The sequence below is a fragment of the Abramis brama genome (assembly GCF_963993115.1).
Source record: "Abramis brama genome assembly, chromosome: 9".
Taxonomy (NCBI): domain Eukaryota; kingdom Metazoa; phylum Chordata; class Actinopteri; order Cypriniformes; family Leuciscidae; genus Abramis; species Abramis brama.
In genome coordinates this window covers 8,760,539-8,773,886 of record NC_139971.1, presented here as the reverse complement: position 1 = coordinate 8,773,886, position 13,348 = coordinate 8,760,539, and the positions used below count along the sequence as shown (strand labels likewise).

The 13,348-nt window shown below is 37.9% G+C and overlaps 1 protein-coding gene across 1 annotated transcript; it reads left to right on the top strand.

Annotated features, from left to right (window-relative positions):
* The first annotated feature begins 1,422 nt into the window (after window positions 1-1,422).
* ccnl1a (cyclin L1a) lies at window positions 1,423-12,923 on the top strand. Its single transcript, XM_084124741.1, has 11 exons — window positions 1,423-1,737; window positions 2,079-2,153; window positions 3,215-3,324; window positions 5,300-5,420; window positions 5,506-5,570; window positions 9,221-9,320; window positions 9,415-9,519; window positions 9,604-9,745; window positions 11,640-11,751; window positions 11,850-11,948; window positions 12,025-12,923. Exons 1-11 carry the CDS (start codon window positions 1,495-1,497, stop codon window positions 12,443-12,445), a joined length of 1,593 nt encoding a protein of 530 aa, XP_083980867.1. The 5' UTR covers window positions 1,423-1,494; the 3' UTR covers window positions 12,446-12,923.
* Window positions 12,924-13,348: the final 425 nt, after the last annotated feature.

Below are 13,348 nucleotides of genomic sequence, written 5' to 3'. Positions count from 1 at the left end.
AAAAAAGTTCACCAGCATGGTTACTGACAGAAAAATAAATCTTTCAGAGAAGTTTAATTCACATTTTATAACATGAGATAGATAACACCCTATTCTTCCAAAGGGAATGTTTCTGATTGCATTGATAAAAGCAGCACAATTTGGGAGCTGGTTATTATGCAGTTTCTTAAAATGTACTTATTTTATCTGGTTAGAAATGCTGTATTTTTCAAACAATAAGCATGCTATTTTCCAGTAAATACTGCCAAAAAACGGCTCCAGAAAAAAATACTAGGGGATCGTTTTTGTTGTTGTTTTAAACTAGAGGATCGTTGCTATCGTGTGTCTTTTCTCATGACGTCAGCCACACGTTCCCGCGGATTGATATGTTCTGCACACTGATTTCCGTTCCTGTCATCAGCGTCATGGTACTTCCCGTATCCAGTCACTGGGTAGTGGCTGCAATCTTAAACTACACAGAAATCTATCTTAAAATACACATATTACATAATAGCATATTACAATAACAGTTTCTCCGAAGGATAAGTGTTATGAAATCTATAATGCTGATATTTTTTATTGAAAAGAACAAACAGTAGCCTACACAGCACTGAAATACAAAATACATAACATGAAAAGGAAAGGAAAAATACAAACAAGTACTGAAAAGACACCACAGTCAGTGAGAAAGATTGAGAGATTTTAGAGTATGAAAGAGTGTAAAGAAATTTTTACTGTAAAAAAGAAAAAAAAGAAAAGATATATATTTTGGTGAAACGTTTAAATAAAATTTTATGAAAGGAGATACTTAAACTTAAATTCTCTCAAAGGGAATGTATCTGATTGCCATGATAAAATAAACGAAGCACAGAGACTACACATAAGTTGGCAAAAGTAGAAATAGCCTACCATGCTGATAAATCGCTATGCTAGCTCCCCCCTGATTACGTAGAGTGTTTTATGTGTTTACTTATGTTATACGTGAATAAAATACATTTTATCTCTCATTTTATCCGGCTCTACAATAGGTCGCGGATGTGTACAAATCTGCTGTTTGTCAAGCCAGACTTACGTCAGACCCACGTTCAATCCTTATAGAAATACAAAAACCTGGAGGCGCAAGTGTGATTTACAGGAACAGACTGCTGCAGGGTGGCCATATGATCTGCAGGAGGCGCTGTGGAAAAAAAAAATCTACCGGAAAAAACCCCCCCTATTAATAACGCTTACAATCCCAGCATAACCAGCAATGTATTTAAAGTGTATAATAAATGGTGTGTGTCTACTAATCTATCTATGGGGGCAGAAACGTACTTCAAAGAAATGTGGTCGGTTACAACGTTGAATAATGTAACAGTTGTCTGACAGCGATGGTTTGTTTTGGTCACATGACACACATCTCTGCACCAATCGGCGAGCTTTCACAGAAGCAGCCGTATGCAGTGCTGTTATCCGCTCTGGGTTACGAGAATATTTAGATTCTAACGTCCTCGGCAGGTACCGACGACAGCGATCATGGAGGCGTCGATGGCCACCGGTCCCGCCGCAAACGCTCCCGCTAATAGCGAAGGCATATTAATAGGGGATAAAGTGTATTCCGAAGTCTTCCTCACCATCGATAATTCTTTGATTCCAGAGGAAAAGCTTTCCCCAACCCCGTCTATGCAGGATGGCCTCGACCTGTACGTCGAGACCGACCTGCGGATCCTGGGCTGCGAGCTCATCCAGGCCGCCGGAATCCTGCTGCGCCTGCCGCAGGTAATTCATATGTTTGTTGGAGTACAAAAACGATGAATCTAAGTGAAACTGTTATATTATGGTGGAAGTTGAAATAAACAATTGCGATGTGACATTATCAAACAAACACCTATAATTCGACAAAACACGCCAAACTTTCCCATGGACTAAAAAGACTTGTTAAAAAAATGATATATACGTTTAGCTTTTACACAGTGTTTAATCCTGAGTTCAGTAACATGGATTCTGTACGTCTACACGAACGGTGTCCGTCGGCTAGACAAAAACAAAATGGCGGACGTTGCTTTTTAAACAAAACAGGGCGGTTTATTAAATTTTCTTTAATTGCATTTCTTTTTCAGGTTGCCATGGCGACCGGACAAGTGCTTTTTCATCGCTTCTTCTACTCGAAGTCTTTCGTGAAACACAGTTTTGAGGTAAGAGAATAAAGCCGTATTTACAAGCAATGCGGATGGCAGCCATGTTGTTCGAACTGCTGTAAATGACATTCAATCAGATTATAACCAAATTGTATAGTGTATTTATGTTGGCGTCATAACAGGGTAATTATAATGGACTTGTTTTCAGACAAACTGTCTAACTTGGTGTAATTTTTGAGCATCATACATAACGTTAGGCCTGTTTGAAAGGAACACTGTCTAGTTAGACAGCTCACTATGTTGTCAATTTTAATATTTATTTAGCTTTATTTTATATATATATATATATATATATATATATATATATATATATATATATATATATATATATATATCAATTTGGAAACATTACTATTTTAAACGTTTTTGAAAGAAGTCTCTTATCAAGTCTGCATTTATTCAAAAATACAGAAAAACAGTAATATTGTGAAATGTTATTACAATGTAAATAATGGTTTTCTATTGTAATATACTTTAAAATATAATTCATTTCTGTGATATAAAGCTGAATTTTCATTAGCCATTACTCCAGTATTCGGTGTCATATGATCCTTCAGAAATCATTCTAATATGCTGATTTATTGTCAGTGTTGGAAACAGTTGTGCTGCTTAATATTTTTTTGGAACCTGTGATACTTTTTTCAGGATTCATTGAGGAATAAAAAGTAAAAAAAAAACAGTGCTTATTCAAAATAGAAATCTCTTCTAACAGTATAAGTCTTTACTGTCACTTTTTATCCATTGAACACATCCTTGCTGAATAAAAGTATTAATTTCTTTCAAAAAACAAAAATGAAGAAACAAAATGACTGGCCCCAAACTTTTGAACGGTAGAGTATATTGTTACAAAAGAATGAATTATAGAAATGCTTTTTTTAATTTTTTTTTTTTTTATAACTGAGTATCAAATCAGCATTTAAGAATGTTCTGAAATGTTCGTACAAGTTCTGAAATTGATATATTTATTGGTACATTGGCCTATCAACTAATGTATGCTGCTTGGTTTCTTGTGTGGCAGTGTTTCTGACAGCTCTTTCTGTCATCTGTTCTCTATCTAGATTGTTGCCATGGCCTGTATGAACTTGGCTTCAAAGATCGAAGAAGCCCCTCGACGAATTCGAGACGTCATCAACGTGTTTCATCATTTAAGGCAGCTCCGAGGCAAAAGGTAAGCATGTCTCGGTCTCGCAGGGCTTCTGTCACACCGTTTCCTCTGTTCGTTACCCGTGCGCCCAACCTCCCACCCTTAACCGATTCATTTTTCTTTGAATAACATTTAATGTCATCACCTCAAATTGTAAATGATTCAGGTATACTTAAACATGTTAACTGTGAGTAGTCTGTGCACTTCTGTTTGTCGTTGATATGATGTCTTAATTTTGTTTGCTTTATTCTAAACCATTTTAAAGCTTTTCAGTTCCGTCATCAGTCATAATTGGTAGTAACAGCAGGATATTACCTGAACGAGTAAAATACGTTCAAACGGCTCAAAAGGTTAATTTTGATCAAGGGAATATGATGGCAATTGGGCTATGTTGCATAAATCACTGGCTAGTCTAAATTCTGCAAACAATTAAAAGAGAATAAAAAGGAAAAATTGTTCATCTGAAATCAAGGACGCGGTATTAACTTGAATTCTCTTTTCCCTTGCAACCAACTAACAGCGACCAGCTACATTTACCAATGCCTGGGTGATGTGGAATGGTACGTAGAGATGAAGCAGTCGGCATGGCAACAGTGAGCGAGGTGTCGCTTCCCCCCCTCCCCCGGGAGAAGCCAGTGGTCTGAAAGCGGTCACTGGGATATCGGGGATCGACAGGTTGGCCGCTGGTCCGAAGCGTCTGGGTGACTCCTGTATCTCAGTTTAAGCTTATTGTCTCTGCCAGCACAGGTGACGATCTAAATTTTCATTTCATTATCAAGAGACACCTCACCGCACATGTCATAGCTTCCACAGAAATATCTCACTCTGCACATGTTCACATGACAGGAGCTGTGAGGGTTGCACACTGAGAACGTGTTTATTTTTTGTTTGTTTTTTGCGTCGTAATATAAGTCTTATGTTTGGATTGGGTGTTTTAGACACTTTATTGTCCAAAATGCACAATTAAATGCAGTCTTCGACATCAGGTTGCCAGAGCTGTTTTGTGTGCATTTTGCCTTAGAAATCACTAACCATGTTGTTTAGTGTAGATTTTTTTTGATTATTATGATTTCAGATGTAATTGTGTGACTTGAAACTAAATATGTTGTGTTAATGTTTATGAAATATTTCTGCATGTCTGGATGTCATGTCAGTGAAAATGAAAACATTTAGATAGTTTTCTCTCTATTTCAATGCGAGAGAGAGAAAATGCAAAATTCTAAATCTTTTATTTTGGTCAAATGTAGGCTCTTTTCCAGTACTGAATAATTGAATTTGTAATATTGTTTAGGTGTACAACATAGTTTTGGTAAAGTATTAAATGTTAAGTGTTTTTTCTTGATATCACAACTGGACAGTTTTAGTTTTTAATAGCTAAAAGAGAACAAGAATAAAATTCATTTAGATGGTCACCTTTTAGTTGCTCAGTATTTTTTGCTGTTGTATTGCAGATTTTGAACGTGTAGTGAAGGTGAGCAGTGTTATTTACGTGATTACCTTACACACCCTGAAGTACATCCGTACTATTCTCAAATCGTGACTCAGCCTTGTTACTATGTTGTCATGAACTTGTTCTTCAAGTAGTGTTTTTGATAAAAAGCTCACGTCTCTTGTACGTTTTTTTAATGGTTCTGCTGAGACTTTGTATACTGTGTGTTGAGGTTTTTGTTTCCCAAGATTGACCTGGTTAGTGTATTATTGTGATATTGCTTAGTGCGTTTATAGTAGAACGTGTTTTTTTTTTTAAAATATATATTCTGTTGAAGCTATGATGTGGTGAGAGGTGGAGCATTTTCTTGCTAGTAACTTGTGGCAGTACTAAAAGTCTTAAACTGAAATTACAGGAGTCAAAAAAAACTGGACCTGTTGCCTGTAGTTGGTTGAAAGGGAAACAGAATGATTTGAATTGAAAATGAAGCAAACAAAAGGCACTTTTTCATTGTCTTGAATAGTATTTGGGTATGGGAAACCATTTTACTTTCGTTCCTTCATAAATCAGGAGTCCAAGTCCATTGATACTTGATCAGAACTACATAAACACCAAAAACCAGGTGATAAAAGCTGAACGGCGTGTGCTGAAGGAGCTGGGCTTCTGCGTCCACGTCAAACACCCACACAAGGTATGTCACTTTCTTTTGTTGCACTTAATAGTTTTGTTGGAAAACAAAATGAGTAACTTAACATGCAGTTTGGTTGGTTTTCTAGATAATCGTCATGTATCTGCAAGTCCTTGAATGTGAGAAGAACCAAACGCTGGTCCAGACAGCATGGTGAGTAAATAAGCAATCTTGGATTGGATGTCTAGACACTGCGGTGTAACCAGCCCAGTAATTAACCCTCTTACGTAACTTTTCTGTCCCCTCATCTGATGGATTGGTGTATTCGTGGCTCATGTGTGTGTGTGTCTTCTGTTTAAATCTCTTGTTCATGGCTGTAATTAAAGGAAAATGGAGAGCTTAGTTTAACTCTGTCCTTTCTCTCTACTCTTTGATTAAAGGGTAGTCCATGATGGTAAGTGTCATAAAGAACCTCTGAACTCTGCTCCTCCAACCACATGACCTCAGGAATCTCCCCCCATTGGCTGCCCTTCTCGAGACAGCCAATCCAGTGAGAGCTCTCTGCCCGAGAATCACTGAAGGGGGCCTTTTCCAGCTGCCATCAGCATCTTGTTTTCTTACGGTTGTCCAAAAGGATTTGTATTTTTTGTTTTTGCTTCAAGTTTCAAGTTTTCTCTTTCTTTTTAATTATTTGCTTTCACCTTTTATGAGGTAGTTTTAAAACCTGAGTATTTGCATTTCATTATTAGACTTCACTTATTAGATTTAGGTGGTATACGTAGACTACTTTTTTTTTCTTTCTAAATGTACTCCAAATTAAAGGGTAAATCACCCAAAAAGGAAAATTGTTGTCATTCACCCTGATGTCTTTCCAAACCTGTATGATTAGTTTTTTTTCTTCATAGAATAGCCAAGTATACATTCTAAAGAATGTTCACGTTGCTCTTTTCCATACATTGACAGCATATAGTGTCCAGAGGCTGTCGAGATGTAAAAAGGGCAAAAAAGTGGTCATTGTTCTCTTTATTCAAAGTCTTCTGAACTGAAATTTAAGATTAATTCTGTCCTAATCTTATGTGCTTCTACATAAACATAATTTGTTTTATTTAAATTTGTAAGATTTATATCAAAGATAAATTTAAAAAACCTTTTGTAATTCTTTCCCCCAGATTTTGATCAATTATAAACATGCAAAATGCATATGTGTAAATAGTATTGAAACCTCTACTGGGCGATGAGAGTTTTGCTGAATAGCCACTTCTCCACACGCAAAGCTATTATATGGAGAAGAGTTGTAATATAGCGCACAATATGCTTTTTCATGCTTTTATATTCATTTTGGAGATGGACAGCCTCTGTTCACCATATTATTCCTTTGTATGGGGTGGGAAGGTCTTGCACATTGAACGTTTGTCTTTTTTTGTGTGTGTTTCACTGAGGAAAATTTCATGGGTTTAGAATGACATGATGGTGAGTAAATGACGTTTTTTTATTTTGGGTGAGCTATTCCTTCAAGCAATTATTATCACAATAATTTGGTGTGAGGCGTTATGTCTTACAGGAACTCTCTCCAGCTCAGTCTACGCTTGAACGATATGTTTGAAGCTCAGAATTTTCATATAAATCAAATATTCTAAGTAGGGTTGGGAATCGAAAATCGGTTCCAGTTCTGGAATTGGATACTTAAGGTCCGGAATCGGATACTCGTAATAAAATTAGCTTCAATTCCGCTTATCGATTCCTGTTTGCGAATTTTAATGTGATTTCAATCCATTTTCAAGCGCATGAAGACGCGAAAGAGAACTCAATTCGGCACTTGCGCTGTGCACAGTTTTCTTTGCACACATATCTAAAACGCGCACACAGAGCCATCTCATATAGTGTGCGATACTGAGTTGAGATCTCGTACGTCATCTTTGGCTTGAACGCACACAAAATTATGTCAAAATCCTCGTAAACAGTCATGTTGTCATAAGTGAACACAAAGTTGAGAAAGAAAACGCATATTGGATCCTGCATAAGGTCTTAAAGTGACAGCAGCCTAATAAACCTGCTGCAGTCTCATTAACGCTAATCAAAGAGCAAAATCACTTACTGATCTTGACGGAATAACTTTTGTAACTTTAATAAGGATTAATCTATATTTTATTTATAAAAAGCAAACCATGTAGTGTTATTTTACAGTTGATTACAATTTCTGTACCTGAACTCTGTTTAGTTGTATTTTTTTGTGCTATTGCTAATTTGTTTATTTGTTCTTATTTTATTAGTTTACTTGTCTTAATGTTTGAAATTTATATCGGTTGTTTTTGCTGTGGTATTTTAGTTTAAACTTTAGGAATATGTTCTTCAGGCTTTTTTTTTTTTGGCAGCTGATTTTTGTTTATGAACATCAGCTGCAACAAAATGTTTGGCCAAAAGACTAAGAATAAATATGTTGGACATAAATGTTTGACACAATTTTTTTTTTTTTAACCTTTTTTTTGAATCAAAAAGAATCGGAATCGATAAGCTAAATCAGAATTGGAATTAGAATAGCTAAAATTCAAATGATACCCAACCCTAGTTCTAAGGCCTGCAGTATAAAATCTAGAGTGGTTCTATTTCAGCGGAATTCACAAAGATGTAGTCTTTCCATTATTTTTCGTAATGACAGCGTTTTGGGTCCATAGTATCCATCTGCTTGCTTGCTTTTTTCAGAGAGCTTTGCATCTCATTTCTGGCAGTCATCCAGAGTTGAAGTTAAAGATTGTCTGTCTGCAAGTCTCCATTTAGCCGTGTATCCTAATATATATATCCTATATATTAATATCCTAATCCTACAGGAGACCTGTATTTGTCCATTCCCAGGGCAACTCCTCAGCCCGCTTTGCATGCCGTATATTGTTATGAGTTGCATGCAGTCATCAGTGCTACATCCCTGCTGCTCCTGTTTCTCTTCGTTTTACACTGTCATCTGCTTATTTTATGGAAAGTTAAGCGAGTATGTAAGATGGAATTATGAAAAAACAGATGGAGTTGTAGTAGAGCTGCACGATTCGGGATAAATTGAGAATCACAATTCTTCTGTTTCAAACGGAGATCACAGCTAAACAATAACGTAGTTTACTAGAGGTTCTAACAAATGTTAATTGCTGCAGTCTGTTTAAAATGTTTAATGAATCTGAATGAATTATTTTAAAGTTGGTTTGAATGAATGATTCAATGACATTAATGATTACATTAATGAATGAATCAGCATTTTTTTGATCAAACCTCTTGAATAAATGAAGCATCATGTTACTTTCAAAAGGTGATTTACTCTATTTTGATTGCTTCCGTAGAGATGTTTATATCTAAACTTTCATACCAGTTCTTCTGTGATAACAGAATGTCGATACTGTGTGGTTGAAAAACTTGTTTGTTCATGACGGCTGCCCTCTCTGGCTCAGCGGCAGTGCAGACGCAGGTTTGAATGCTCTGGTGTGATTTTTGTCAAAGGTTTAATAGACACAGGTGATTCGTTTTGGTTTTCGAATCGAGATCGCAATCTTTTAACGATTAATCGTGCAGCTCTAAGTTGTAGAAATGTCGCATGCAAGCCAGTTATATTTTTGACAAATGTCCTCCCATGAGCTTGTCTATGTGCACATGGCTACACTGAACGTGTGCGTGTGCCCATTCACACTGCATGCTTGCCTTAACTTCTGTAGAACGACAGAGGAACGTGAGGCAGAGAGGGAAAGGACAAAGTTAAGCTCAAGCCTCCATTTATTTTTGGTCTTTTTGCATCATGTGACAAATCTCGTACATAAAGATGATGTTATGGATGATCAACCCATGCAGGGAAGTTGCAATTTTGTGGTTCACCTTCTGTGTTGCAGGAACTACATGAACGACAGCCTTCGCACTAATGTGTTTGTGAGATTTGAAGCTGAGACCATCGCCTGTGCCTGCATTTACCTCGCTGCACGAGTGCTACAGGTACAAAACCGTTCTCCGTCCTTCATCACCTCTTCTTGGGTTTACTCAGAGATGTGGTGGTGTTAATGTCTGACTTTTCCCATCATTCCTTCAGATATCGTTACCCTCTCGGCCGCTCTGGTACCAGCTGTTTGGTGCTACAGAGGAGGAGATCAAAGATATATGTACAACCACTCTGAAGTTGTACACCAGAAAAAAGGTTAGACCTGTTTTAAAATGAGTAGGTCTTCACTCGTGTGTTATATTGAGTCTTTGTTTCTGATTTGTTTCCTTTGTTTTTTAGCCAAATTATGAATTCGTGGAGAAGGAAGTGGACAAGAGGAAGGTGGCTCTACAGGAAGCCAAACTGAAAGCCAAAGGGCTGAATCCAGATGGCACTCCTGCTCTCTCCATATTGGGCGGATTCTCTCCTGGATCCAAACCATGTAAGTTGTCACTTCCTCTACCTATTGTGCAGTCTAACGGCTTTACTTTTAAGCATAGTTTACCATCGTTGTTCAAAACTGCTCTTTTTCCATACAAGGAATGGAAAGCCTAAAGTATACTTTGGACTTTATGCATACACCCATTGTTTCACGGTCAAAACTGAAATGAAGGAGATGGAACAGCTATGAACTACTGGAGAGCTTGACAACATTAGACTCCCGTGTCGACGAGTGATGTGTGAGGGGATTAAGTAGGGGTGTGTGATATCACGATTTTATATTGCAAACGAGGGTATAAAAGAGAGATCGTAGTATCATCATGTTACAGCCACATTCTATCAGGTGCAGTTCTGGTGCCCCTGTCCCAACATACTGTACAATGCGACATACATTCACATCACGTTTAGCAATGCAGCAGTAGGGTTACGCTCGTGTGGCATTGCAGTTGTTTGCCATCACAAAAGTTTATTATTTGCGTGCTTTTTAAAGCTTTGCCAGTAGATTTTTTTTTTTTTTTTTTTTTTTTTTTTTCTCACGCTGTTCTGACATAAGCTTTTCTGAGCACGTACACCAGAACACAAGGCCTATCACACAGCGAGTGAGTAAACTAAATTGTGCTAAAACTGTCAAATACACACAAGGTTTACATAAACAGTTGTGTATATATTAAGTGAATGTAGACAGTTCGGATATGTGTCAATATATTGGATCCGTGCATTCAATCTTAAAGTGACAGCCGCCTAATAAACCGTCTGTGTCATAAATGTTAGTCAAAACAACAAAATGCAAAGAGAAAATCACTTGCTGCCCTTGACTGAATAACTTTAGTAGCTTTAACCTTTTGAGCGATACGGTCCCACATATGGGATTTAGAATGAACAGTGACGTCAAACTGTGCTTTCGCACGTTGGTTGGCGCTGAGCCAGAGACGGACGCACTCAGCACTGTCATATATCACAAGTATTTGCAGTGTTTTCAAACACAATGTTTAATTTAGGTTTCAGAGATTTAAATACACATAAGCACTAGTAAAACAATACATTTGGAGTTTGTAAAATACACACTGATGTCAATGGAAGCAGCAATAACAATCTATTCAAATATAATTTGCCGACGTGTGGTGTTCATATCAGATACACATTGTGTAAGTAATTATAAAGTTTAATCTATTCTTCTCCCAGTTCACCGACCACTTTCTTACATGTATTTAAAGATCAAGATTATTTATAAGGGTTTTTAAACGACAAAACACACTCCCTTACACATATTTGAGAATCAGAATATCAGATAGTTGTTGACATGGTAAGCAAGTTGTGAATATTTTGAATAAAAAAGGAAAAACGATATAAAAGCGATACATCTACCATACAGTGTTATTGTGGCTGTATCACGTGACAAGTGTGACGCGTCGCCATGGAAACATTAAGGGGGAACGTTCTTAAATAATGGTCGCCTTGAAAAAACTCACTCTGGGGGAAATATTTTAAACTTGCGCGTGAAAGGGTTAAGACTCTGTATATTTTATTCATACAGTGAAGTCTATGTAGGCCTATTTTTTTTTTTTTTTACATTTGTTTATTCAGTTTCTTACTTGAATTGTAGTTACAGTAAATACACTTACTTTAGCTTATATTGTATTTGTAATTTGCATCTTTGTTGTTTTTAACAACAAAGATAAAATAAGATTTTGATCGCATCACTTACCCTTACTTTGCCTAAATGGTCTGTCCTTCTTGATTTTTCTCCCTTTATTTTTAGTTAAGTAAATGAGAACAGAACATGTATTCTTGAGTGAACAATCCCTTCGAAACACATCTCACTAGCCTGAAGATGTCTACAGGCGTCTGTTTAAGGTTAACAGTAAACCTATAAAAAATCTAATGCTTCCTGTTAGGTTCTCCTAACATAATGAAGGCAGATGAGAAGTCTCCCAACCCTCAAACGCTTAAGGCCATGAAGAAAGAACCAGAAGATCGGACTCAGGGCTCTAAGAGCCCACACAACGGGTGAGTTATTTGACAGACAAATTATGCGACTGTCATCAGACACTTGTTTAGTTTAATTAAAGAGCACTGATTAAGCATCCTCCTTGTTCTTTCCTCAGACTCAGGAAGGAGAGCAAGTTAGGTCGGAACAGTAGGAGTGCAAGTCGTTCTCGTTCCAGAACGAGATCCCGGTCCAGATCTCGCTCTCCCAGACGACAGTAAGTACCATTTGCAGTGCGCTGCTCTATGCTCTATGATGTTTGTGTCTATACTCAATTGCTGCCTTTCCTCTAGTTACAATAACAGGCACAGTCACTCAGGCACCTACAGCTCTCGCTCCCGAAGCCGCTCTCACAGCCGCAGCCAATCACCACGGCGACACGCCAACCACGGCCCTCCGTCTCCCCTCCTGCCACACTTGAAGTCAAAGCAGCGCTCAGACGATCTGCACCAGCACAGCAGACACGCCCACAAACGGAAACGGTCGCGCAGCCGCTCTCGCTCCACCAGCAAGCCCCGTGAGCGGGACAGAGAGCGAGAGAGAGAGCGGGACCGGGATCGAGGTGCCTCTGACCTGGCGAAGAAGCACAAGCACGAGCGTAGCAGCGGCGGCCATCACCGCGACCGGCGGGAACGCTCGCGCTCGTACGAACGCTCTCATAAAAGCAAACACCACAGCAGCAGCCATTCAAGCCACAGTCGACACAGACGCTGAGTGTTTTCTTGTTACACGTCTGCCAGACTGCGGGTGCGTTTGTGTTCGATTTAAGTGGTCAGCGTTGACCTAGTTGTCTGTTTTACTTTGTTGATTTCTTTTGTGTTATTTTGCTGTTTTAGTTTTAAATGTTGAAAGGATATGAAACTACATATTTACAGTGTAAAGATGGGTTCAATGTTGATGTAATATGGGAAATGCTTTGATTTATAAAAGCAAAGGTGGGAAAATCAATAGTTACATAGAAAAATGAAAAATGTTTTCAGGACAGGCAACGATACTTTGCACAGACATAGGAATAATAAATAAAGATGCTCTGCTGATGGAAGAAAATTGGTTACTCTGAAAATAGATCATATTTTTTTACAGCTGGATGCAGACTTTTTTTTTTGGGGATCATGGTGACTGTTGCACTGGTTTTTAGTCTGCACGTCTTCAATGTCTGATTTTTACTCAATAAAAAGTGACTTATTCCTACTGTCAATTGTTGTTTTTTACCCCGTTATGGAACTTGGTTTTATGAATTGAAAATGTCTTGCTCTGACATCATTAAAATCCCATGAGACTTAAAACCTAATATCACACCAGCACAAACAGCTAATATCTGGAGCTGTGGTGTTATTGATTTTAGTATATCAGCTTGTCATACATGTGTTTTCTCTCTTATATGTAGGAGAAACCTGTTCGTTCTAGTGAATCTTCTGTTTGAGGGAGGGGGTCTGGAACACAAACTGAGGGGGTCAATCTGGTACATAGGACCAGAATCCATTCATACTGGCCACTTTCTCTTGTTCACTGGTGCCTCTTACGAGGTTTTGATTCTGCCATCGTCCTGGACAAGGACAGCTCAGCTTCAGACTGTACAATAACCTTCTCAGTCTGTCCACTTTTGTCAAACCTTTC

Excerpts from the sequence above, each read along its gene's own strand:
- ccnl1a (XM_084124741.1), top strand. The coding sequence starts at position 1,495 with ATGGAGGCGTCGATGGCCACCGGTCCCGCCGCAAACGCTCCCGCTAAT. Across the intron at positions 9,746-11,639 it reads CTCTCCTGGATCCAAACCAT|GTTCTCCTAACATAATGAAG; the intron begins GTAAGTTGTCAC and ends GCTTCCTGTTAG. Across the intron at positions 11,949-12,024 it reads TCTCGCTCTCCCAGACGACA|TTACAATAACAGGCACAGTC; the intron begins GTAAGTACCATT and ends CCTTTCCTCTAG.